General features: G+C 41.5%; 1 protein-coding gene across 1 annotated transcript in view; it reads left to right on the forward strand.

Annotated features, from left to right (window-relative positions):
- Nucleotides 1-26,873, forward strand: part of LOC126355430 (uncharacterized) — a 1,825,973-nt gene that overhangs the window by 714,186 nt on the left and 1,084,914 nt on the right. Inside the window, exon 3 of the mRNA XM_050005738.1 lies at nucleotides 24,322-24,436. Coding sequence (XP_049861695.1) covers nucleotides 24,322-24,436 — 115 coding nt within the window. The remainder of the gene's footprint in view (nucleotides 1-24,321; nucleotides 24,437-26,873) is intronic.

Here is a 26,873-nt window from a genome sequence, read left to right on the forward strand (position 1 = left end):
TTCCTATTGATTTCGTTCCTAAGTGATTTATGTTGCTGTATTCCTGTCTTTGCCTGACCGTTTTTCTACCTACTTCTTTTGTGGATTGTTTGAAGTATTTCTACTGTTACCCATGTTTACTTCGTAATTACCTTCGTGCTGTCTATGGGTGCCTGTCTAACATCTGTGATCGCTCTTTTAGAAAAGTCCACTTCTCTTCAACGGAATTGCCTTCTGTGGTATTTCGTATCGTAGTGTTCCCAACTTTATTTAACTTCAGACGCCTCATTATCTGACTTCCATCCTAAATGTTTCTTCCAAACGATTCTCTTAAACTTCTGGGTATTCGTCATTATCACAAATTGTGATTTGGCTCTATATTTGACGGGTACGAAATTCATTCCAATACCTGATTTCAGACTCTCTGTCTGACCATGTTTTAATTCATCTGGAGTCTTCCCCTGTCTCCAGGCCTTTTCGAAGTATAACTGCTCATATTGTGATTCTTGAACAAAGTATTCGTTATTACTAGCTGAAGTTTATTCCAGAACTCATATCCTCTCTCATTCCCACTAACAAGCACATATTCTCCTGTAACTCTTTCTTCTGTTCCTTTCCTGCGTTCACATTCCAATCCCTCATCATTATTAGACATTTTTCTCTTGTAATGAACTGAATTACCAGTTCCAAATCCTCGTAGTCTTCCCATGTCTTTTCATATTTTATTGTCCTGTCGACGTGTATCATATTTTAACAATTTTTGTTGGCGTTGGTTTGCTGCCGATTCTGACGAGAACAACCCTACCCCTGCAACGTTCACACTAATTCAGCCTCTGTTCTACATTCCTATTCTTATCGAATTCTGCTCCTGCTATTGCATTTTCTGGGGCTGTTGATACGTTCCCAACGTTGCTCCTTATTTGCTTTCAGTTTCACACATACGACCTCCCACTATATCATATGTTCAAATGTGTGTGAAATCTTATGTGATTTAACTGGTAAGGTCATCAGTCCCCAAGCTTACACACTACTTAACATAAATTATCCTTAGGACAAACACACACACCGATGGCCGAGGGAGGACTCGAACCTCCGACGGGATCAGCCGCACAGTCCATGAGTGCAGCGCATCTGACCGCTCTGCTAATCCCGCGCGGCCCCTCTATATTCATATCGGGCCTTAGCACTTGCCTTTCCAGATTTTGTACCTTTCATACCACAATTGAACATCTGATATTACCCTATCGTTGGTTACTCAAGATTTTTCTCACGGACACCTCTCCCTCGCCAGTCCCCTCTCTGTGTTTGATATCCGAAATGTGCACAACTCCGGAAGCTTTTAACGACAGAGAGATCATCATGACACTTTATCAGTTACAGGCCACATTTCCTGTGGATACATATTATGTGTAGCCGGCCGGAGTGTCCGAGCGGTTCTAGGCGTTACAGTCTGGAACCACGCGACCGCTACGGTCGCAGGTTCCAATCTTGTCATGAGCATGGATGTGTGTGAAGTCCTTACGGTAGTTAGGTTTAAGTAGTTCTCAGTTCTAGGGGACTGATGACCAAAGAAGTTAAGTCCCATAGCGCTCAGACCCATTTGAACCACACATTGTGTGTCTTTAATGCAGTGGTCTCCATTGTCTTCAGTATCCTCCTGCCGTTGATCATTGCTGATTCTTCCACCTTAAGGGGCAGTTTCTCACCCCAAGAGCCAGAGAGTGCGCTAAACTTCTGTCTGCTCCTTCGCTCTCTTTGACAGGGTCGTTGGCAGAGTGAGTGTGACTCCCTATGGTGTAAGTCTTCTGCCACAATTGGCAGTGATTTTTATTCATAATGTAACCATTGGTGGTTTTCGAACCACGATGCTTTGATTACTAGTGAAATAGACTAACCCTAGCCCACGGGTGTAGTGTTAGTATATTATGAATGGGTTCGCATACACCAGAGATTTCAGTTGTCCCCATACCAAGAATCAAAGAGATTAATATTGGCCGAACGAGCTGGCCGAGGTACACTGCCCAATCCGTTGCCAGTTCAATGTATGTAGAGGAATGTTTTCTTTTTCTTTTTTTTTTTTTTGCATTTCAGTGGTAGTGGTTTGTTACTCCATCATGCATGAACTGCATCTCCAGCCACTGTTGGAATGTACCACCTCGAAGAGGACAGACAAGTAATTTGATAGAAAAAGACTGGTAAATAGTTGTGCGTATGAAGGCAATTAAAGCAAGGGTATTAGTATTAAGAGTGCAATATGAACTACACCGTTAAATGCAGAGGGAAAGAGCTAATAGGTGGAAAGGGTACATTGAAGGTCTCTATGAGGGGGAAGAAACCTGCTTCGATATAGAAGATATAGGAGATCCAGAATTTAAAAGAGCTTTGGAGTACAAAAAATCAAATAAGGAAGAAGGGATCAACAACATTTCATAAGAATTTCTAAAATTAATGACTACATCTGACTTTCGCAAAACCATCATCCACACAACTCCCAAGATTACAAGAGCTGACATGGGTGAGAATCGTCGCAGAGCTGAAGGGCTCATAAATCCAAGTTTCAGACAAGAATGGTATATAGAAGAATGGCAAAGAAAACAGGATTTGTTGGAGGTTCAGTTTGTCTTTAGGAAGAAAGTGAAGAAGAATCAAAATATTTGCTGAATCTTATGAAGAGTTCCCGAGTAGAGAATATGATTCGGAATAAATGGTAGAAAGACGAAAGTAATGAGAAGTAGAAGAAATTGAGAGCAACGACTAACTTAACATTGGCGACCATGAAGTACATTAAGTTAACGAATTCTGCTACCTAGGCAGCTAAATAACTCATTACGGATTGAGGAAGTTGGATATAAAAACTGATTAGCACTGACAGAAAGGGAATTCCGGGCCAAGAGAAGTCTACTAGTATCAAACGTAGTCCTCAATTTGAGGAAGAAATTTTTGAGAATGTTTGGAGCACAGAATTGTATTGTAGTAAAACATGGACTGTAGAAAAACCGTAACAGGAAAGAGTAGAAGCATTTGAGATTTGGTGTTAAAGACGTACGTCGAAAATTAGGTGGACTGATAAGGTAGGGAATGTGGAGGTTCTCCACAGAATCGGTCAGGAAAGGGATATATGGAAAACACTGACCTAGAGGTACGGACAGGATGGTATGACATCTGTTAAGACATCAGCGACTGACTTCCATGATACTAGAGGGAGCTTTAGGAGGCAAAAACTGTAGGGGAAGATAGAGATTGAAATACATCCAGCAGATAATTGAGGGCGTAAGTTGAAAGTGCTACTTCGAGATGAAGAGGTTACCACATTGACTGTCCGCATCAAACCAATCAAAAGTCTGATGACTGAAGGTACACTGTGTTCTGGATATTTTTCAGCGTACGGAATACTGGCTTGGCTGTTAGTTATGAAATAATAGTCTTCCATCTACATCTACATGATTACTCTGCAGATCACCGTTCAGTGTCTGGCAGAGGTTTCCTTTATGCTAGTAAGACAAATATAACATGCAGTGTAAAAGCAATACACATACTTATCAAAACTCCAAAAATGGATCAATTAGAACTGGCGTGTGCATACACCCGCCCAGACCAATGCGGTTTACAGCAAGAATGCTGTATCCGTGGACAACAACAAAGACGTGTGTCCTTTTTCTTTTTTGTGTTCTGTAAGTTGCTCGTAATAGCACTGAAGCGAAGATGGACAAGTGATTGTAGTAATTAGGGTGTGCATTTTAGAGCCTCACATAAGAAATGTTTGACTTGTTTTGTCCATACTGTGGTCTCTCAAAATAAAATTTTGTCTGGCCTTTCGGCAGATGTTTGCAACTTTGTTTTTGTAGCTGTGTGGATGGAGTCCGCCCAAAGAAGTGCTACTTATCAAGTGTTTCGTTTTTCGCCCATTGTCAACGAAAAACTTTGGTTTGTTTCCCGTTACAAACAAAATGATTTTTGATGTAAAATTTTACAAACCCGTTCCGATAGAGAGGTCTCAAATTTTTCAAACGGTAGTACGTGACGGCATTTTCCAGTTTCATAGTCGGTTCTGTTGTTTATGTCACTTGCCCTGCGAGTGAAGAACCACCATTTCAGAAAAAAGGAAAAAAGAATAGCTGGGCATTAATACTAAAGGGCCAGATGAAGTACACCATCAGTATGCTGGGAGATCAGAAAGTGAGAACTGTGCGACACTTTGTACAAACCGACAACCATTTACAAACCTTGAGATGAGGCTAGTCACATTCATAAAACATTTTGATGTATGTCATGGTGTATATCTGGTTTGCCCGCATGTAATATGAATCATCCGCAGCACAGCTTTCAGTATTTCATACTGCACCCTCAAAACAAGGACCGACAGGGTGCTACAGGCTCTCGCCGTATCATTTGTATTTTATTTTATAAACGGTCTCCTTCAGAGATATTTAACTTATTTCACCTGCTTGAGCATTATGTAGTAACATTAGGAAAAACTGGGTTTGCTAGCGCATGACACTACTTGACAATACAAAGAGTAATATAGAATAAATCAACTTATAACATTTTCCATATTGCCGCTGACTGGCGTAACATTGCAAATTCACAGGTATTATCTATGTGCCCCCAAAACACCAATACTGCAACTGGAATGGTGTGGCAGTACGCGTGCTTGAGAGTCAACTGATGCATATAGAGGATGTTGTGAAAGAGTATGTTGTGAAAGAGGTTTTTGGTTCACTATGCTAACTGAGCAGTCTAATAGAGTTTTCCATTGGTTTACGCGACAAAGGTATAATTTGTAGGGTTCATTTTGTGACATATTTGTACATCAAACTGAGAAGCTACACATTTATGTATACATTTATTTACATTGCTCTGCGAAAATTAACGATGAGATAGTTAAAGTAACATAACATATTAATTACTCGGTGGAAATGAATAACAGTGGGCGATCATGTTGCCAGAAGTCTCCAAGAGGCACAGATAAAGCTGGACTTCACATGGTGTGAGTTCGGCTTGGCTATTGCAGCAAATGGGGCTCGCCCCACAACACGAGACAGCTGAACAACGTTCAAAATACAGTGTGTGTGTGTGTGTGTGTGTGTGTGTGTGTGTGTGTGTGTGTGTGTGTGTGTGTTAATAAGCGAGCAGCAACATGAACCGCAGATATCATTTGGATGACTTTACATCGGGAAGAATCATCGGGAAACTGGAAGAAGGGTAGAATACGATGAACACAGTCCAAGTGTTTGTTATATCTCACAGAACTGATTCATGTGCATGAGGTATGTTCCGAAAGAGAAACACTGGTGTCTGAAGAAAAAGAAGAGGTCGACCACGGTCAAGTAAAACAGCAGGTGCTATGGTGTGGGGAGGCACAATGTTGAAGGGCGTACTAACCTCCAAGTCACTGGACACGAAGCACCCACCTGTCAAAGTTATTGTGACGTTGTGCTCATTCCCACTGTGAGGCTTTTCAACAGTAGACTCGGCTGTGACTTCATTTTCATGGATGACAATACGCAGTCGCATCGAACATCACTGGTGGAGGATCTCTTGGAATGACAGGATATTCGTGAATGAACTGGCCTCTCCTTTCCCCCGAGCAAGCGCGGGATGCGATGAGAAGACATATTGCAGCACGTCCTCATGCACCACCGACCATCCTACAGTTGTCAACGGTGTTCTTGGAGAAATAGAACGTTCTTCAAAAGACCGTATCAATATCGTAGACAGCATGAGAGCACTTTGCAGACCGTGCATTGCCTTCCATGCTAATCGCCCATCCTTTTAGGAATAATGTCCCACATTTTCTAATATCCAGGAAACCATCATGAATCACGATGACTTCTGTAAAATTACTGTTTTTGAATAAAAGGTTCATTTCTCTTGTTGCTGTTGTTGTTGTTGTCTTCAGTCCTGAGACTGGTTTGATGCAGCTCTCCATGCTACTCTATCCTGTACAAGCTGCTTCATCTCCCAGAACCTACTGCAACCTACATCCTTCTGAATCTGCTTAGTGTTCTCATCTCTCTGTCTCCCACTACAATTTTTACCCTCCACGCTGCCCTCCAATGCTAAATTTGTGATCCCTTGATGCATCAAAACATGTCCTACCAACCGATCCCTTCTTCTAGTCAAGTTGTGCCACAAACTTCTCTTCTCCCCAATCCTATTCAATACCTCCTCATTAGTTACGTGATCTATCCACCTTATCTTCAGTATTCTTCTGTAGCACCACATTTCGAAAGCTTCTATTCTCTTCTTGTCCAAACTAGTTATCGTCCATGTTTCACTTCCATACATGGCTACACTCCAAACAAATACTTTCAGAAACTACTTCCTGATACATAAATCTATATTCGATGTTAACAAATTTCTCTTCTTCAGAAACGCTTTCCTTGCCATTGCCAGTCTACATTTTATATCCTCTCTACTTCGACCATCATCAGTTATTTTACTTCCTAAATAGCAAAACTCCTTTACTACTTTAAGTGTCTCATTTCCTAATCTAATTCCCTCAGCATCACCCGATTTAATTTGACTACATTCCATTATCCTCGTTTTGCTTTTGTTGATGTTCATCTTATATCCTCCTTTCAAGACACTGTCCATTCCGTTCAACTGCTCTTCCAAGTCCTTTGCCGTCTCTGACAGAATTACAATGTCATCGGCGAACCTCAAAGTTTTTACTTCTTCTCCATGAATTTTAATACCTACTCCGAATTTTTCTTTTGTTTCCTTTACAGCTTGCTCAATATACAGATTGAATAACATCGGGGAGAGGTTACAACCCTGTCTCACTCCTTTCCCAACCACTGCTTCCCTTTCATGCCCCTCGATTCTTATGACTGCCATCTGGTTTCTGTACAAATTGTAAATAGTCTCTCTCTCCCTGTATTTTACCCCTGCCACCTTTAGAATCTGAAAAAGAGTATTCCAGTCAACATTGTCAAAAGCGTTCTCTAAGTCTACAAATGCTAGAAACGTAGGTTTGCCTTTTCTTAATCTTTCTTCTAAGATAAGTCGTAAGGTCAGTATTGCCTCACGTGTTCCAACATTTCTACGAAATCCAAACTGATCCTCCCCAAGGTCCGCATCTACCAGTTTTTCCATTCGTCTGTAAAGAATTCGCGTTAGTATTTTGCAGCTGTGACTTATTAAACTGATAGTTCGGTAATTTTCACATCTGTCAGCACCTGCTTTCTTTGGGATTGGAATTATTATATTCTTCTTGAAGTCTGAGGGTATTTCGCCTGTCTCATACATCTTGCTCACCAGCTGGTAGAGTTTTTTCATGACTGGCTCTCCCAAGGCCGTCAGTAGTTCTAATGCAATGTTTTCTACTCCGGGGACCTTGTTTCGACTCAGGTCTTTCAGTGCTCTGTCAAACTCTTCACGCAGTATCGTATCTCCCATTTCGTCTTCATCTACATCCTCTTCCATTTCCATAATATTGTCCTCAAGTACATCGCCCTTGTATAAACCTTCTATATACTCCTTCCACCTTTCTGCCTTCTCTTTTTTGCTTAGAACTGGGTTGCCATCTGAGCTCTTGACATTCATACACGTGGTTCTCTTCTCTCCAAAGGTCTCTTTAATTTTGCTGTAGGCAGTATCTATCTTACCCCTAGTGAGATAAGCTTTTAAATCCTTACATTTGTCCTCTATCCATCCCTGTTTAGCCATTTTGCACTTCCTGTCGATCTCATTTTTGAGACGTTTGTATTCCTTTTTGCCTGCTTCATTTACTGCATTTTTATATTTTCTCCTTTCATCAATTAAATTCAATATTTCTTCTGTTACCCAAGGATTTCTAGCAGCCCTCGTCTTTTTACCTACTTTATCCTCTGCTGCCTTCACTACTTCATCCCTCAAAACTACCCATTCTTCTTCTACTGTATTTCTTTCCCCCATTCCTGTCAATTGTTCCCTTATGCTCTCCCTGAAACTCTGTACAACCTCTGGTTCTTTCAGTTTATCCAGGTCCCATCTCCTTAATTTCCCACATTTTTGCAGTTTCTTCAGTTTTAATAGATTGTGGTCAGAGTCCACATCTGCCCCTGGAAATGTCTTACAACTTAAAACCTGGTTCCTAAATCTCTGTCTTACCATTATAGAATCTATCTGATACCTTTTAGTATCTCCAGGGTTCTTCCACGTATACAACCTTCTTTGATGATTCTTAAACCAAGTGTTAGCTATGATTAATTTGTGCTCTGTGCAAAATTCTACTAGGCGGCTTCCTCTTTCATTTCTTAGCCCCAATCCATATTCACCTACTATGTTTCCTTCTCTCCCTTTTCCTACACTCGAATTCCAGTCACCCATGACTATTAAATTTTCGTCTCCCTTCACTATCTGAATGATTTCTTTTATTTCATCGTACATTTCTTCAATTTCTTCGTCATCTGCAGAGCTAGTTGGCATATAAACTTGTACTACTGTAGTAGGTGTGGGCTTCGTATCTATCTTGGCCACAATAATGCGTTCACTATGATGTTTGTAGTAGCTTACCCGCATTCCTATTTTCCTATTCATTATTAAACCTACTCCTGCATTACCCCTATTTGATTTTGTGTTTATAACCCTTTAGTCACCTGAACAGAAGTCTTGTTCCACCTGCCACCGAACTTCACTAATTCCCAGTATATCTAACTTTAACCTATCCATTTCCCTTTTTAAATTTTCTAACCTACCTGCCCGATTAAGGGATCTGACATTCCACGCTCCGATCCGTAGAACGCCAGTTTTTTTTTCTCCTGATAATGACATCCTCTTGTGTAGTCCCCGCCCGGAGATCCGAATGGGGGACTATTTTACCTCCGGAATATTTTACCCAAGAGGACGCCATCATCATTTAATCATACAGTAAAGCTGCATGTCCTCGGGAAAAATTACGGCTGTAGTTTCCCCTTGCTTTCAGCCGTTCGCAGTACCAGCACAGCAAGGCCGTTTTGGTTAATGTTGCAAGGCCAGATCAGTCAATCATCCAGACTGTTGCCCCTGCAACTACTGAAAAGGCTGCTGCCCCTCTTCAGGATCCACATGTTTGTCTGGCCTCTCAACAGATACCCCTCCGTTGTGGTTGCACCTACGGTATGGCCATCTGTATCGCTGAGACACGCAAGCCTCCCCACCAACGGCAAGGTCCATGGTTCATGTGGGGGTCATTTCTCTTAGACTGCGTATTTCTCTCTTTTGCCTTCTGTATTACACTGTAACTGTGTATTGTTCAAGGTTCATCGACTTATGTTACTCAGCAATCACAACTAATGCGAAAGCTACTTCATTCCTTAAGTCTTGCACACTGGAGCCATATTTTTATCAACACAAACAAAACGGGTAATGCAAGAGGAGAAGAATGGTATTGCAAGATCAACAACCGTTAAGAAAGTGCAGACTGATTTAATAGAGGACTGTGTATATAAAGGGGAGAAAAGGCTAGTGGATGGGTTAACGTGAGTGAGGTGCAGACAGGTATGTGGAAGAGAGCTAATCTGATTAAAGGAGTCTTTTTAAGTAGGATAAGCATATAATTTCTATATGGAATTTGAGCAAGAACGTGGCGAACTCGGTTTTCTGAAATGGTGCGGAGAGGGTTGTGCTACATTCATAGCGAATATTTCTGCTATAATGGTCAGATGGAAGAAATAGAGTTAATGGAATGTGAAAGGGTGTGCAGTGACTCAGTAGGCAGTGGATAAAGCGTCTCAATGCTCACATACATGTAACTACGATAATTGTTCGTAAGCAGTAGTCACAGGGTGAAAACAATAACGTCAGAATTTTACCGCTTACACGCGTATATCGTAATTTTTATCCAACGTGAGTTCTCAAAAGAAAGTCCTTGAAGAACGACGCTAGTCAAAGACTGGGTCTGCTAGTGATTTTACTGGTTTCCTTTTAAGTTCTATAGGGACTACTTTTTATACCTGTTTAGTGTATAGATATATTCTGCCATGTTCATATTAACTGTAACAGTGCTTTCGGACCAATCTGACGTAATTTTCTAGAGTTATTACAAATTTATTTGCATAGGAAGAGCTAATGGTAGAAGCTCTGAAGATGTTCAAAAACTTACTGAAGCTGATAATCACAAAATAAATGTCTTTTTGCGGTCGAGACTCTTACTTTTTCCAGACCGCGGTTCTCCACCGAAAAATGTTCTCAAAAATCAAAGTCAAAAGTTTTTTCTCAGAAGAAGCACGTGATTGTCGTCTCTTTTTGGCTATAACTAATTTCAACGGATCCATCACTTTTATAAAAGTAGTTGTCGTACTGCAGTTCTTGTGGAAACCATACCGGTTTCGTCGAGAACGTTATTTGAGGTTATTTAATTGTTAATTTGACCATGAACTATGTACCCTAAGGCCTTAGATCAAGAAAATGGACCAGTACCCTGAGGGATCTTTGGCAGAAGCTTTTTATCTATTGTTTTTGAGAGTATATCCCCCAGACTGATGGAAATATGCTGGAGGTCAGAAGGTAATGAAACAAATCCGTTGTTGTGGGCCGACATTAAATTTCACAAACATTCGTGCTATTGATTTGCTGGCCTAAGGAAGGTTACATGCTTTAGAACGGAAATTTCGATAGCAACCACCCTATATTCCAGCCGAATAGAGCTAACAGAAAGGTATCTTTACTTGACAAAGAGAATTGCATACTGGATTATGTACCATCCTGTTTGAGGAATGAACAAAAGATGCAATTTATTATCACAAGTGATCGTTTCAATTAAGACGGTCCAGCCCACCTTAACTGCAGTTATTCCTAGCACCCATATTGGAACAGAAGTACTAATTCCACCGCTACTAGTTATGATACTAGACGGGCCATAACGTCTCTCATCGCTACAACTTACTAACGTTTATTGTTTCATTCGTCAAACGGCAGGCTTTTGTTGTCAGTTCAATGAAATGCGCTTCTCATTAAGTCCGTGGCCGTGAGGATGGAGAACACCATTGAGGCCAGTCTTTATTGATATTTTTTTCTGTTTTTCTTGTTGTGCTGCGACCTGCACTGTTGTCCGCAGTTACTGCAGGCAGTAAGGCTTTTCGTATTGCCCGAAAAACGTAGCGAGTAGCCCCTAAAGTAAAAAGTGTCATACGATTAAATGGGAGCCAAAGGCGTTTCTCCCGTCTGCTGTCTGTAACACCAATGTGGTCGTGGCTGCCGCTCGGCGCAACACTACACTTGCGTAGGGCGAGAGCGATTGTACATACCCCCCACATCACACACGTACGGCACGAGTGACCACGCCACAGTAACTGCTGTGCGTAATTTGAACGCAAGTCCCGTGATTAACGGCACTACCGTGTGAGCAACGAGGCCGTTTGGCACGCGACACGCCAGTAATTTCAATAACTGCGGTCGTCCGCATTCGCCCTTCGGCTGCGGTTTAATTATGACTCAGAGCGGCCCACAAACAGGCTTGTCGGCGCAGCGGCAGTGGTGGAAGCACCGCCGCATGCGTTTACTGCGTGAAATCGGCCGACGCGAGCAAACTTCCTGACATTGTTCTCCCACACACCACAAACGTGATGTGAATTATAACCCACTCTCTGCCCTCCCCAGCATCAGAGTTTCGACTGTTATCGTCCGTATTCTGTCCTCTTTATAGCATGGCCTGGCCTCCATTCTAGATAACAAGACTCCACGTCACACATATTACCGATCACTCTCTCACACTGCACTCAATTACACATCTGCTCCGTTCTCTTACACATCACAGGGCCTCTCATGTTGCCACTCAGCAATCATCTAGTTTAATTCAGGTCCTTCATACCAAAGCGGCCATTCTCTGTTGAACAGGTATTTGTTTCTTGTAGATACAAATAGTTTTGAATAGCAATGTTCTATATTTTCGTCAATAATTTAAAAACGTGTATGAATTTTTGTCTTCTTGAATTCTGAAACCTAGTTCCCATATTTTAATGCGGTTTGGATAAAAGAGCAACAAGTGACACTGCTTCTGGCCCTCCCTCACCCACAAAGGACTTGGGTAATCGACGTATAACAGTAAGCGTACAATGTATGAGGCCCTAGACCTCAGAAACGAGTCCCGGTACGATCTAGGGAGATATATTGTGCGGTGGTGAAGAAGGTTCCCGTTTTTAACTGAAGGGCATGCTTTTAAATACAAAAGGGCAGGGAAGCTCGACACTCTAAAAATTTCTAAAAATTCCATAACATTCGAAAGTATTCCAAAATATTCCACAATATTCAAGAGTATTCAAAAGCGTGTCGCAACATTTCAGAGTGTCACGGAATGTTCCACAATGATCCGGGATGCTCTGGAATGTCTGGGAATAGTCTATAACATTCTGGAAGATTCCAGAATATTTGGGAACATCCCTGAATATTCCAGATCATTGTGGAACATTCGAGACCACTCTCGAATGTTGTGAAAAGTTCTGGAATAAACACTATTCGAAACCTTTACGGTGTGTTCTGGAGTTTGTCACTGCTGGGGCTACTCATTGGTAGAGGTATGTAAGGCAAGTCCCATCGTGTGTTCAAAACTTTGTTCCTTATGAGTAAACAAGGGAATAACCGAAAAAGTAGTGCAATGAGGGAAAACAGAAACAGTGAAACGTTAGTAGTCGAAGTGAAGCAGCGACTGAATACAAATCTTTACTACTCGCTGTATTCGCGACACATTTTTCAAACAGAATGCACATATAGCACTGAATGTAATTACAACATTATATCATTGTACGAAACAGTTAGGAGACATGACGCCACAAAGAATGAGATCCGTGAAAAACTGCCGCATCGTGCACGGCTTTTAAAATTTGTTACTTCTTCGCTACTAAATCTGTTCGCAATAAATTTTACAGACAGTATCCCCTTATGTCTCTGAATATACCTGATAACTGCGTCAGTATGTATTGGGGGCGTGAGTCTCTTCAGGTCTCTTACTTGAGGGTTCCCGTGTTCAGAGCTATATCGGCATACACGTGTACATTTCCATATAGATATGTATCTATACAGCGCAAGCCACTTTAGGGTGTACGGTATGGGACATTTGGCATGCCCGCGTGACATTTCTCCTTTTGAGTTACAGGAGTGATACTAAGCTCTCGATATGCATTCGATTATCTCTAATTTCACTTTCATGAACTTACCTCGATATCTGTGTAATAGGGATACGATTCTATATGGATGCCGGCAATTTAGCTTAGTGTATTTGGTCACGAGACGGGCCACCCTCTGTAATAAGAACCGAATAAAGTTCTCATCGTTGGAATTTCACAAGTTCCATGCAACCTCCGCGCAAAACGACTGAAGAAAAAACGACTGAAAAGCAGACAGAAAGGGAAAAAAACCGGGTAGCCTCTTTGACTTCTAATCGAAACGTCCTGGGTCCCAAATGCGATATCACCAAATGCCAAAATTTTAAATAAAAATTACTAGCAACGTTGGCCGAAAATATTCCGTCAAGCTCTATAAAGAGTTTGGTTTTAGTACAACATTTCCGTGGAACACCCACGTAGTATTACTAGAGTCCATTCAGTATTTTATATGTTTATTGTATTAATCATAATGGTCGCATATCTCGAGCGCAATTTCAGTACATTGCGCCACGTTAGGCTTTCCATGAGTTCATGAAATTTCACATCGCAGGTAGGGCTATTATGAGGAATCAAATGAAGATCATGTTCAAAAAGTCCTGTTTGCCTCACGACGTAATACCTAATTACACAATTGTCTAGCCGTTAGTCTAGGTTTCTGCGTTGTCGTACACACTCCCTTCTGTTTCCGGGGAAGTTTGTTACTGTGTGATTTTGTGTCGTGAGAACATAACGTGATTTGTCGGAGACATGCACAGAAATCGAAATGTCTCATCGCACGAGGTGCCAGCTTGACTGTAGCAAGTGTCCAGCAAGTAAGTAAAGACAAGTTTATGGAAAGAGTGGTCAGTCTGACTAATGCTGAGTTTTCAGCTCATTAAATTTTTGCCTTAAATAAGGTTTGGGTTATAACTTGCCGGAAAAAGTTGATGACAGGTTGCTAAAGACGACGACTGTGGAAGTGAAGAGTGGCTGTCCGCAGACAAAAATTACTGAGTTCTCACAAGTAGACATTGTTACGAGGACTTGTAGTGACTTACGACATGTCAAGCAGTGTGGTCCTTATGTTCGTTCTTTTCCAATTTCTTTTAATAGTCTGAATGCCAAGTTGTGTGAAAGTTATGTTTGAGTGACGAAGGCCGATAAGGGGAGCTCCGTAACCTAATTACTGACGATGATTACATTTCTAAGACTTTAAAATTTTTTGGTGAAACTGGTAGAGTAGAATTCAAGAAGCAGACTTTCTCATCGTTTTCTCAAGTATACATAATGTGTGCTGTGGAAGTCAGATCTGGACGCTGGAGTGATCTGGAGAGATTGAAAAACAGTCTTTAACCGTTCTTTCTACCAACCGGTCGTCTTCTCAAGATGTGTCCCCAATGGAATAGGCAACTCGTCGGTCGTGGGATCATCTTCGGCGGAGACTGCTGCGCTATCAGTTCTAACCTGTGATTGTGCCTTTTGCCGGATGTCACTTGCCCAGGTTAGTCTCTGTATCTACAGAGGGAAAGACCTGTAGGACTGACAATGACGGTAGGCGACACTTCTCATTAATGTTTCCTGTATGGATTATTATTTAAGTAATCACACATTTTACACTTATTTTACAACATTACACATAGCTTTCTTAATTGTGCGGTAACTTTTCTATCCACTTCCGATATAGAGTACGACATGTTCGACCTAAACTGAGATATATGTCCGGCTGTGAAGAACGACCGAAACAGAGAGACGTGCCCATCCCTCCAGAATGCCCGAAACGGAGTGACTAGCACAGCCGGAGTACTTCGTCTCCCAGGGACGCCAAAGCGACCCGAAGGTGTCCGAAGCGCTTAGGTTGCAATATTTGTACTCTTATGTTTCGCAAAACTAGTGAAATTTATAAACTAAAACAATACACTCGTAGGGTAACCATCAGAGATTATCGTACTAAAAACTGGGTTAAACACAATGAAAAGAAGTAAGAGAAGTTAGGCGTTTTGTGCCGACCAGTCAGAAGCAAGTTCAGTGAAATTGGCGGACTCACCCACGGCACTGTACGATCCGTTGCTTGTACCTCAATCCACTTTTGTACCATTTGATACTTCACGTGTATTAAGCGGCATCAAAGCTAGCTTCTAGCAAAATAAAAGACTGGTGCCCACTGCCAGGAATAACACGCTCCCCCCCCCCCCCTCTCCCCTTCTTCCTTGATTTCCAAACCTGACCCGTTGTCAAAGGCAAATGAGAAATGGAAATGAGAAAATTTTGCTCAAAATTAAAAAAAATAAGTTTCCACTCTCTCATTAGCTCCCCTGTTCACTTAGTCATGGAAATTCCTTAAAAAAGCTAGGAAGTTTTTATTCTAAAATATTATCCCAATTTACCAGAGAAATTGACTTACCAATGCTAAACACATACATTCTCATCCTAATCACATCAAAAAGCCTTAACTAAGCAATTCTTACATTATGATCTTCTGTTTGCAAAAAATATCATCTATGATTTTCAGTACATAGCTGTGCTTTAAATTTTCTGTAGTCTTGTTATTCAACGATAAACATCAGCACCTAAGCCATTAAATCTCCTCATAAACACTCAATACACTATATGATGTTTATATATGATAAGAACTAAACAATATAGGTTGTCGGCGCAATGCCATCCATGTTCCTATAACACAAATTCTTCATCTAATATCAGCGTAGTGACTTCGACTTGTTTACCTAATAACACTCACAATTTTGTATCTAACTTCGGCGCAGTGCTGTCCACTTTTACCTAATAACACACATTTGTCTCATGTAACATCGACGCAGTCCCGTCCACTTTTATCTAATAACACATTTGTTTTTACTTATTCCAGCACTAGGTCGTCCATATATGTTTTTAACTATCACATAGCTCAGAAATATTCTAAATTATTTCAGCATATGAGTGTCCTTACATAAAATTCATACATAAATGTTACATAGTTTTACAAAATACACAATGTTGCACTGAATACACTGCAATAATATTTACGAAGTCTTTGTCACGTGGCTAATAATTTGTTTTCCTAACGTTGACTCATCGGTCAGGGCGCTCTCGCTCCACCTGTTAATATTTTGCTGTTACACATCTGACGTGACTCATCCCAGTCAGCGCTCACTTTCATTCAAGTTAACAACGGCGCTCGACGCACCGCTATCTTACGTTACGTATTGAAAAACTATATGATACAAAAGTAGCTCTCATTTTATGTTTCAGTTTCTATTTTCATCTTATTCAATGACTTTACTCGATATTCAAACAACATTCACAGGTATTTTGAGGGAACTGAAGATACCCTAGAGCGTGATAACAGAGTAAAATTGTGAAACAAATCCTGTTGCTTTAATTCGTTCGTAGCTTATTATGGACTTTGCTGCTCAAACATGTAAACAATATGAACATAATAAATATTTCTCTGTTCTTTAGTATTTGCACCTTAGTACAGATTATTGTCTGTGTCCTATGAGAGACTCAGGTCTTGTGTTCATTAGCTGTATGGGTAACATTTCTGTGTCGTGATACAATTAATTACAATACTTCGCATATTAATCGCCAAATGTGTGAACGACTCTCAAGTCGCCTATTACCTTCCTAGTCAGCGGAAACCTCATTACTGCTTGTAGTCACTCGCGGACCATCTGCCAACTGTTGCTAATAAAGTTTAAGTTAATCGTCTGAAGACCATTGCGCATTGTTTGTTCTAATTGTGTCCACTTACTTGGTTTGGATGTTCCTCTGCGTCAGCTGCAAGCTAGCTAAATAAAGAACTATAGCAGATTGTTTTCTCTGTATATATACATGTGTAATTTCTTTTTGTTTCATAACATACATAACAAGTTTCTCGATGTAGTTTATAGGTTGTTCTCCTACATGTATGGACGATGATTTTATGTCTTATAGCCTAGATTTCGTACTTTTTTTTTAGCATAGTTTAGGCTACATGTTATGTTTTATTATACACAAGTATAGTCTATGATCTTTTGCTTAACTATTCAATTAGCATGTCTTTTGTTTCAATTGATCCTTTTTTTATCTTTTTGTCTTGAATAGAGAAGAAGGACAGATGGCAGGTTTTAGTTCAGAATGATTCAGAGGGAAGAACTAACAGCGTGAAAAGAGAGGAAGTAAACCTTGTAGGCGTCAGCCACCTAGCAATGGCAAGAGTGCTGTTGCCCTCTTAGGTTACTGTATTTCTGATGAAACTTTTTTGTATCAACAACGCTATACAATCCTTTGCTCTGTCCTGTCTTTGGGTTGGCTACTTCCACAGCACTAGCGTGAGCCAATCAAATTATCCTGTATGGACCCTCATTTGTTTCATGGAACTTATTGATTCTCTCTCCTCAATCTCTCGCTCATGTTTGATTGAGGATAGTATTTCAAAATGTAAATGGGTTTTACATCTAAGTCATTCAACATTCGCTTCCAGTGCTTCTCTCGTGTTTCCCTACCTTGGTAACATAGTCATTCTTTATTTTGTCCGTTCTCAATGGATACAATTTCACATGCTTTGACAACATATCCAACATCTCAAATAGATATTTACATTCTCCTCGTGATGTTGGAAGGGAGTCATATAAATCCACGCAGATCCTTTCCAAAACTTTAGTAGGGATCATGTTACGCATTTCCATTCGATTGCTAGAACTAGATGCCTTGGACTTCTGACATTTAATGCATATTCTCAATACTGCCCTCAGATTATTTTCAATATTTCTGAAGTAGAAGTTGTCCTTTATCTTATCTGAGCCTTTTTACGCACCAAAGTGTGCATACATCTAGTGTATAAACTACATTAGATTTCTGATACACTGTTTCGGCCAATATACCTTCCATTGCTTTTTCTCAGGATCTGCTCTCCTACGTAAGATACCTTTATATATAATATCATATTTCCTGATTTTACTGTTAGTATTCTTACTCCATTCCACGTTGATAAACTTAATATCCTCATCTTTATTTTGTTCCCTTCTTAGGTTTTGAAGGATGGCTGTCCTAATTCTTTACTTGCTGAGGTACATAATTCATAGTTTCTTTTCTCCTGAATCATTATTAAAGTCTGCCTTGCCCATTCCAACGGGTAGCTTAGGTAAGACGACTGCCACTATGTTATTTTCTCCAGGAAGGTAATCGATAGCAAAATGATACTCCTGGAGACCAGTGGTCCATCAGGTGTCTGTTATGACTCCGTCTAAAATCCGTAAGGAAAGATAATGCTTAATGATCCAAGTAAACGTTAACTTTTTTGCCCATGACATAATATCTAAATTTCTTGAACGCATAGACTGGTGCCAATGCCTCCTTTTCTGTGACAGAATATTTTATTTCGCATTTGTTTAATACTCTACTGGCAAAACATATCGTCTTCTTTTCTATTTTCCCATTATTTTCAATACACTGGCCAAGATGAGCCCCTTAAACGGTATTCCGAACTGTCTGCAAAAATGAAGAATGGCTCATATAAATTCGGATATGCTAACACGATGATGTTACATAATTCGTGTGCAAAATTGAAGGCAAGGTCTTCTGAAGACTGCTAAACGCAGAAAAGTGAGCAAACAGAGGGAAAATAACACATTCAAGTCCTCTGTGAGCGGGAGGCTTTATCAGGTGATGAGAGATGAAATGGGAGTCGATATGGAAGACATAGCGTTAGGTATGAGAATCAAATCTTAACAAAACTTGAAAACAAATGAAACGAGGGGTATAGACAACATTCCATCGTAATTTCTAAATTCGTTCGTGAATTGCAGCCAAACGACTTAAAATACTTAGTAAGTGTACTTACTATGCACCTACACGTATTATTGACGTTGATACCTACACCAGAATATTTTACGATCTAAAGGTGGCATAGCCGTATCCGGTAATTGTGAAATGAAAACGTTTATGTAATGAAGACGGACCTCTAAAATAGAGTACAACAATATGAGCACGAATTCATTTGCAGACTTTGTCTTCAGTTTATACAAACAAGACTGGTGTGTGGAATCTATGCGACTTGAGACTTACCATCGGGCATTCGGAAAATATCATTCACAAAATACCGAAGTCCTAAAGGACAGGTAAGTGTTAGAAATATCTCAAAAACAGCTTAACAGCTGGTAATAATTATAATACACGTAAGAATGAAAAAGATAACAAAGGATCTCTTGAATGACGATTACCTGGGCTTTCAGAAACGTAAAGTCACGAAAGAGGCAGTACAAACACAAATGTGACGCTTGATAGTAGAAGCAAGATTTAGGAGAAATCTGAACGCGTTCATACAAATTGTCAAACTACAAACAGTCTAAGAAAAATTTGTTTAAGCTATGGGAATGACTAACATACTGTACCTAAAAGAAATAATAGGAATGTAAGACATAAAACGAAGTGCTCTCATTAAAAAATATTGCAAGACCGGAACGTAACCTTTTTAACCTACTGTACAATCTCTACTTTGAAGAAGCGATGGCGGAAACAAAATATATTTTCAGGAGCAGGATTCAGATTTAGAGTGAAAGTCTATCAACGATAAGATCGGCTGATGACATTGCTATCAGTAGCGAAAGTGAAGAAAAAGGGCAGCACCTGTTAAATGGAATTAACTCCTTAATGAGTGCAGAATATAGACTGAGAGTAAATCGACGAAAGACGAACATAATTAAAAGTAGCAGCAATTAGGTTAGAGAAGAACTTGCCTCAGAAATTGGGAACCAGGTAGCAGAAGATGTAAAGGAATTGTCTAGCTTGGACGCTTATTGTCAAATGACGGACGAAGCAACGAGAGCATAAGAATAACACTAGCACACACAAGAGGCCATTCCTGGCCAAGAGCATTATGCCAGTATCAAATATCAGGCGTCATCTGAGAAAAAAATTTCTGAGAATGTGCTTTAGGATCGCATCACTGTACGGTAATGAATAACTCACTGAGGAAATCAGAAAAGAAGGGACTCGAATCATTTGAGATGAGGTCGTGTAGAAAGATGTTGAAAATTAGTGAATTTCTACGTAATGAGGTAGTTCTCTACACAGTAGGTGAAGAATGGAACATTTAGACATACCTGACAAGACGGAGGGACCAGATGACAGGACATACCTTCCATGGTACGAAAGGACGTTGCACATGTTAAAAACTGTAAGAGAACAGATAATTGTAAGGTGTAATTGTACTGATGTACACCATTAATGAGCACGCAGGGACGTAGGACAGGTAATTGAGTACGTAAGGTGCAATTGCTACTCTGAGGTATGTGAGGACGTATAGGGAAAATGTTGCTCTGAGATGAAGAGGTTGGCACCAGAGGGGATTTCAATTTGACGACAACAATCTAGACAGAACACTAAACAGTGAAAAGGAGAGGGAAATGACTAGATCTTCTAGGAACGGGTGCCATTGAAATTTTAGTAATGATGTACACCATTAAGCACAACCCCTGTGAATGTCTTTGTAAGGAACGTACATCTAACTCTGGCATCTACGTTCCTTAAGATTACTTATATGTAGTCGTTTCATCGTGGATAACACCATACACAAACTCCCAATGAATAACGAATGGGTACGTTTCCTGTGATTTTTCAGCAATCATGCAATCGAATAACAACTAATTTTTCCTCCTATTTATTCATAATACATTATTTTTGTTTATGTTCAGGTTTACTTGTCAAACAGAGCGGTTCTAGGCGCTACAGTCGGGAACCGCGCGACCGCTGCGGTCGCATGTTCGAAACCTGCCTCGGGCATGGGTGTTTGTGATGTCCTTAGGTTAATTAGGTTTAAGTAGTTCTAAGTTCTAGGGGACTGATGACCACAGCAGTTACGTCCCATAGTGCTCGGAGCCATTTGAACCATTTACCTGCCAAATCTAGTACCAATTGTCGACGCACTACCGGTCTTCTGCCACAGGTTTCTAGATAGTGGAATCCACAGGAAGCCACATCGATCTTCTGGAGTTGCCCATGTTGTAATTTATGCATATAATACCAGATCCTACACCACATTAGGTATTCCTACGTAAAATTGTATCAATATGTCAATACAATTGGAAGAAAATCAGCGACATCGATTTCGGAAGTTGCCAAACCAATGTTGATTCTTGTACATAAGGGGCAGTCAAATGAAAACGAGACAGATAGTAATAGATTAGGTAAACTGTTCATTATTTCAAAAGTAATCGCTATAACAATACAGCCCACTGAAAGACAAGGTGGTCAGTGCTTCGATGGAAAAGTGTTTGCTATTGCCTACAGAAGCATGATTGTACCTAGGCGTGCACTTCTGCGTCCGCAGCAAACCGAAGGATACGAACATCTTTCTTTAGGCTTTGAAAAAAATATGGAAATCGTTAGGTTAGAGATCGACCTGTATGAAGGATATGCACGAGGTTCCCAACGGAACATCTGCAGTGTTCTCGAAACAACCTGGCAACATGTGGGCCCGACCACAATTTCCTTCGGACGAAGAGGTTCACGCCTGGATAGAGTCATGGTTCCATAGGCTGCTGCAGATACACTCCTGGAAATGGAAAAAAGAACACATTGACACCGGTGTGTCAGACCCACCATACTTACTCCGGACACTGCGAGAGGGCTGTACAAGCAATGATCACACGCACGGCACAGCGGACACACCAGGAACCGCGGTGTTGGCCGTCGAATGGCGCTAGCTGCGCAGCATTTGTGCACCGCCGTCGTCAGTGTCAGACAGTTTGCCGCGGCATACGAAGCTCCATCGCAGTCTTTAACACTGGTAGCATGCCGCGACAGCGTGGACGTGAAGCGTATGTGCAGTTGACGGACTTTGAGCGAGTGCGTATAGTGGGCATGCGGGAGGCCGGGTGGACGTACCGCCGAATTGCTCAACACGTGGGGCGTGAGTTCTCCACAGTACATCGATGTTGTCGCCAGTGGTTGGCGGAAGGTGCACGTGCCCGTCGACCTGGGACCGGACCTCAGCGACGGACGGATGCACGCCAAGACCGTAGGATCCTACACAGTGCCGTAGGGAACCGCACCGCCACTTCCCAGCAAATTAGGGACACTGTTGCTCCTGGGGTATCGGCGAGGACCATTCGTAACCGTCTCCATGAAGCTTGGCTACGGTCCCGCACACCGTTAGGCCGTCTTCCGCTCACGCCCTCCTTCAGTGGTGTGGCGACAGGCGTGAATGGAGGGACGAATGGAGACGTGTCGTCTTCAGCGATGAGAGTCGCTTCTGCCTTGGTGCCAATGATGGTCGTATGCGTGTTTGGCGCCGTGCAGGTGAGCGCCACAATCAGGACTGCATACGACCGAGGCACACAGGGCCAACACCTGGCGTCATGGTGTGGGGAGCGATCTCCTACACTGGCCGTACACCTCTGGTGATCGTCGAGGGGACACTGAATAGTGCACGGTACATCCAAACCGTCATCGAACCCATCTTTCTACCATTCCTAGACCGGCAAGGGAACTTGCTGTTCCAACAGGACAATGCACGTCCGCATGTATCCCGTGCCACCCAACGTGCTCTAGAAGGTGTAAGTCAACTACCCTGGCTAGCAAGTTCTCCGGATCTGTCCCCCATTGAGCATGTCTGGGACTGGATAAAGCGTCTTCTCACGCGGTCTGCACGTCCAGTACGAACGCTGGTCCAACTGAGGCGCCAGGTGGAAATGGCATGGCAAGGCGTTCCACAGGACTACATCCAGCATCTCTACGATCGTCTCCATGGGAGAATAGCAGCCTGCATTGCTGCGAAAGGTGGATATACACTGTACTAGTGCCGACATTGTGCATGCTCTGTTGCCTGTGTCTATGTGCCTGTGGTTCTGTCAGTGTTATCATGTGATGTATCTGACCCCAGGAATGTGTCAATAAAGTTTCCCCTTCCTGGGACAATGAATTCACGGTGTTCTTATTTCAATTTCCAGGAGTGTATTTTGTCATGAAGGCACTGACTATGTTGTCTCACAATGTGGTAAATGTACTAACAGTTGTGGTGGTTACTTTTGAAATAATAAACAGTTTACTTAGTTCTTTCATATGACTAGTTTTCACTAAAATTCATCTTACATTTTTAGGCTATTTTAAGACTAAAGATCTTGTGTGGAGTACAAGGCAGTATGTGGAAATTATTCTACGTCTGCGAGAGCCAAGTGAATTACTTAGTTGCATATATCATACTGAAGACAAATATTATGTGATCTAAGGTGTAGAAGACGTTAATAAGAAATTTCGTTAACCTGTATTTGAAAATATCTCGTCTGTCTGTTTAACATTTCATTTCACTGGGTAGCCTGTCACTGAGTTTTAATGCTGCATATTTCAACCTTTTCTGTGACAAAGTTTGATTCATTAAAAACAAAGCGCATAATTTTTTTACTATTGTTGTATTTGTGAATATTTCTGTTATTATCGAACTCAGATGGTTTGCTGATAACAAATTTGATGTATGAACAGACACATAATTCTAATTAGATCTTTGTGGGGTTAATACTTTTTACCTAAGTGAACAGTTAGGCTAAAATATTTTGCTTCAAAATATCACTAAATGATAAGATACAAAATATTTTAACGTATTTACTTCTATGTCACGAATGTTGACAGTTATTCATTGGTAAAAATAAAGGTTTTCATCAATATGTACGCCAAGAACATACGCTTTTGACAGTGTTTATCACTTCTTGTTTGTGTATTATATTAATAGGGTCGGCCCACTTTTCACATTACGGGCCTGGACCAGTTGTCTTTCTTGAAAGGTAGAAGCCAGCCAATTTGTGCAAAATCAGCCACTAACATTCACAAAAATGTCATTTAATATTTTATGTGTTCATTTTTCTTTGATTGGCATCACAACAATGATTGTATGTCATGCAGATAGAACTAACTAGCCTCCTGATTCGAATAAAATGCTAGGTGTTCAACATAAAGCAAGAAAAGTAGTGGCCCAATGATTGAAACATGAGGGACTCCTAATTTCTCCCCGTACAAATGTTATGGTGTCCATCTTTGTACTACTTGAACGGCCTAGGGTAACTTTAAGCACTGTGTTCCTCAAATAAGAACTAATTAGGCAGGTGGTGAACTATTTATTATATTAAAAACTTTACTTCTATGAAAATTATGGTTAGGTCGCAGAACATCCCAGCTGGTGATATTTTATTGTTTAAAGATTTTGTTTTGTGCTCATAAAATATTTAAATGCCTCACATAGTAGAATAGCCCTTTTGATATCCAAACGGTGTCGGGCTAAGCATCCCATTGCTTTATAAGTTACTTTAATTGGGTGATAACCCTGTTGCAGATGGTGGGCCCGGCGGAGTCGCCCCCTGGCGGCGCGGACGCAGAGGCGTCTGGCACGGCGCTCAGCAAGCTGCGCCAGACGCTCTCCTCCAGCATAATGTCCGCCCAGGACAGGGGTGAGTACCCGCGCTTTCACGTGGATACAGCGTGCCAGTGGACACCTCACTGTGCTCATTTCGTCTCAAGCCTCGTTGACTCGTCAGCGCGTAGACACTGTTCTGACTGGAGAGAGGTGGCGCAGAAGTAGATACACATGATTTATGAGAACCTTCAAAATAGCCTCAATCATTAGGCTACAACAACTGCTACTGTACCACCTGTTAAGGGATGTGACACATCGTGTAGTTATATTTTTGTAGTTCTGAGAGGGTGTGTCACCGTACCAACCACATTTACATGTTCCATCGCAGTTGTTCCACGTTTAAATGTTCCATCGAGAATGATTCGTAATTGTGAAATATGAATGAAAATTGAGTGTACAACATACATTCCTTGCCACTCCCCCCTGCCCCTGCCCATCTTCTCATCACCGCCCTCTCTCCATGAATTTCCTCCTCACCCCATGTACACTATGTGATGAGAAGTAGCCGGACACCTGGCTGAAAATGGGTTACAAGTTCGTGGCGCCCTCCATCGGTAATGCTGGAATTCAATATGGTGTTGGCCCGCCCTTAGCCTTGATGACAGCTTCCACTCTTGCAGGCATACGTTCAGTCAGGTGCTGGAAGGTTTCTTGGGGAATGGCAGCCCATTCTTCAAGGAGTGCTGCACTGAAAAGAGGTTTCGATGTCGGTCAGTGTGGCATGTCGGGGTTTCAAAACATCCCAAAGATGTTCCGTAGGATTCAGGCCAGGATTCTGTGCAGGCCAGTCCTTTACAGGGATGTTATTTTCGTGTAACTACTCCACCAAAGGCCCTGCATTATGAACAGGTTCTCGATCGTATTGAAATATGCAATCGCCATCCCAGAGTTGCGCATCAACAGCGGGAAGCAAGAAGGTGCTTAAAACATCAATGTAGGCCTGTGCTGTGATAGTGCCACGCAAAACAACAAGGGGTGCAAGCTCCTTTCATGAAAAACAGGACCACACAGTAACACCACCGCCTCCGAATTTTACTGTTGGCACTACACACGCTGGCAGACAACGTTCACCGGGAATTTGCCATACCCAAACACTGACATCGGATCGGCACGCTGTGTACCGTGATTCGTCAGTCTACACAACGTTTTTCCACTATCCAATCGTCCAATGATTAAGCTCCTTACACTAGGCGAGGTGTCGTTTGGTATTTACCGGCGTGATGTGTGCGTTATGAGCAGCATCTCGACGATGATATTAAAGTTTTATCACTTCCCGCATGACTGTCACAGTACTTGCAATGGATCCTGACGCAGTCTGGAATTCCTTTGTCATGGTCTGGGTAGATGTTTGCCTATTACACATTACGACCCTCTTCAACTGTCGGCGGTCTGCCGGCCGCGGTGGTCTCGCGGTTCTAGGCGCGCAGTCTGGAACCGTGAGACCGCTACGGTCGCAGGTTCGAATCCTGCCTCGGGCATGGATGTGTGTGATGTCCATAGGTTATTTAGGTTTAAGTAGTTCTAAGTTCTAGGGGCCTAATGACCACAGCAGTTGAGTCCCATAGAGCTCAGAGCCATTTGAACCATTTTTTTTGTCGGCGGTCTCTGTCAGTCATCAGACAAGATCGGCCTGTACGCTTTTGTGCTGTACATGCCCCTTCACGGTTCCACTTCACTGTCACATCTGAAAGAGTGTACCTGGTGATGTTTAGGTGTGTGGAAATCTCGCATACAGACGTATGACACAAGTGACACCCAATCACCTGACCACATTCGAAATCCGTGAGTTCCGCGGAGGACCCCATTCTGCTTTCTCACGATGTTAATGACTACTGAGGTCGCTGATATGGAGTACCTGGCAATAGGTGGCAGCGCAACGCACCTTACACGAAAAACGTATGTTTTTGGGGGTGTCTGGATACTTTTGATAAGATTTCTGAACGTTCAACAGAGTGTCGTGCAAATCGCTCAAAAATGTTTCGAGACTTTCGGTCACAGCGTTTCCAGTTTTACAGTTCAGAGTTTTATATATAGATTGTTCATGAACATATGTGGCAGTAGAACTGTCAAACTTAAATAAAAAAATATTTTTTATCTTTTTTTCATACGAAAAATATCATTCTGATACACGTTTACGAATACAACAACAAAAAAAAAAAAAAAAAAAAATCAACCAAGTTCGTCCAGCAGTTCTCAAGTGGCGATCCTTAACAACTTATATTAATTTCCGACTTTTCCGAAGGATTTCCCATATTTTATTTCACATAAATATTTTCCTCACGCTTACGAACAAAAAAAAAGACAAAAATCAGCGAAATGTGTCGAACAGTTCTTAACTGAAGATATTTTGTACATGCTAAAGTTGACGTTAATCTCTGAGTTTTCCGTTGGATTTTTCAAATATTCTTTCATATAAACCTTGCCCTGACAGTAAAAAACACAAAAAAACAACCAAACTGATCAAGCCGCTG

Source organism: Schistocerca gregaria, chromosome 3 (genome assembly GCF_023897955.1).
Source record: "Schistocerca gregaria isolate iqSchGreg1 chromosome 3, iqSchGreg1.2, whole genome shotgun sequence".
Taxonomy (NCBI): domain Eukaryota; kingdom Metazoa; phylum Arthropoda; class Insecta; order Orthoptera; family Acrididae; genus Schistocerca; species Schistocerca gregaria.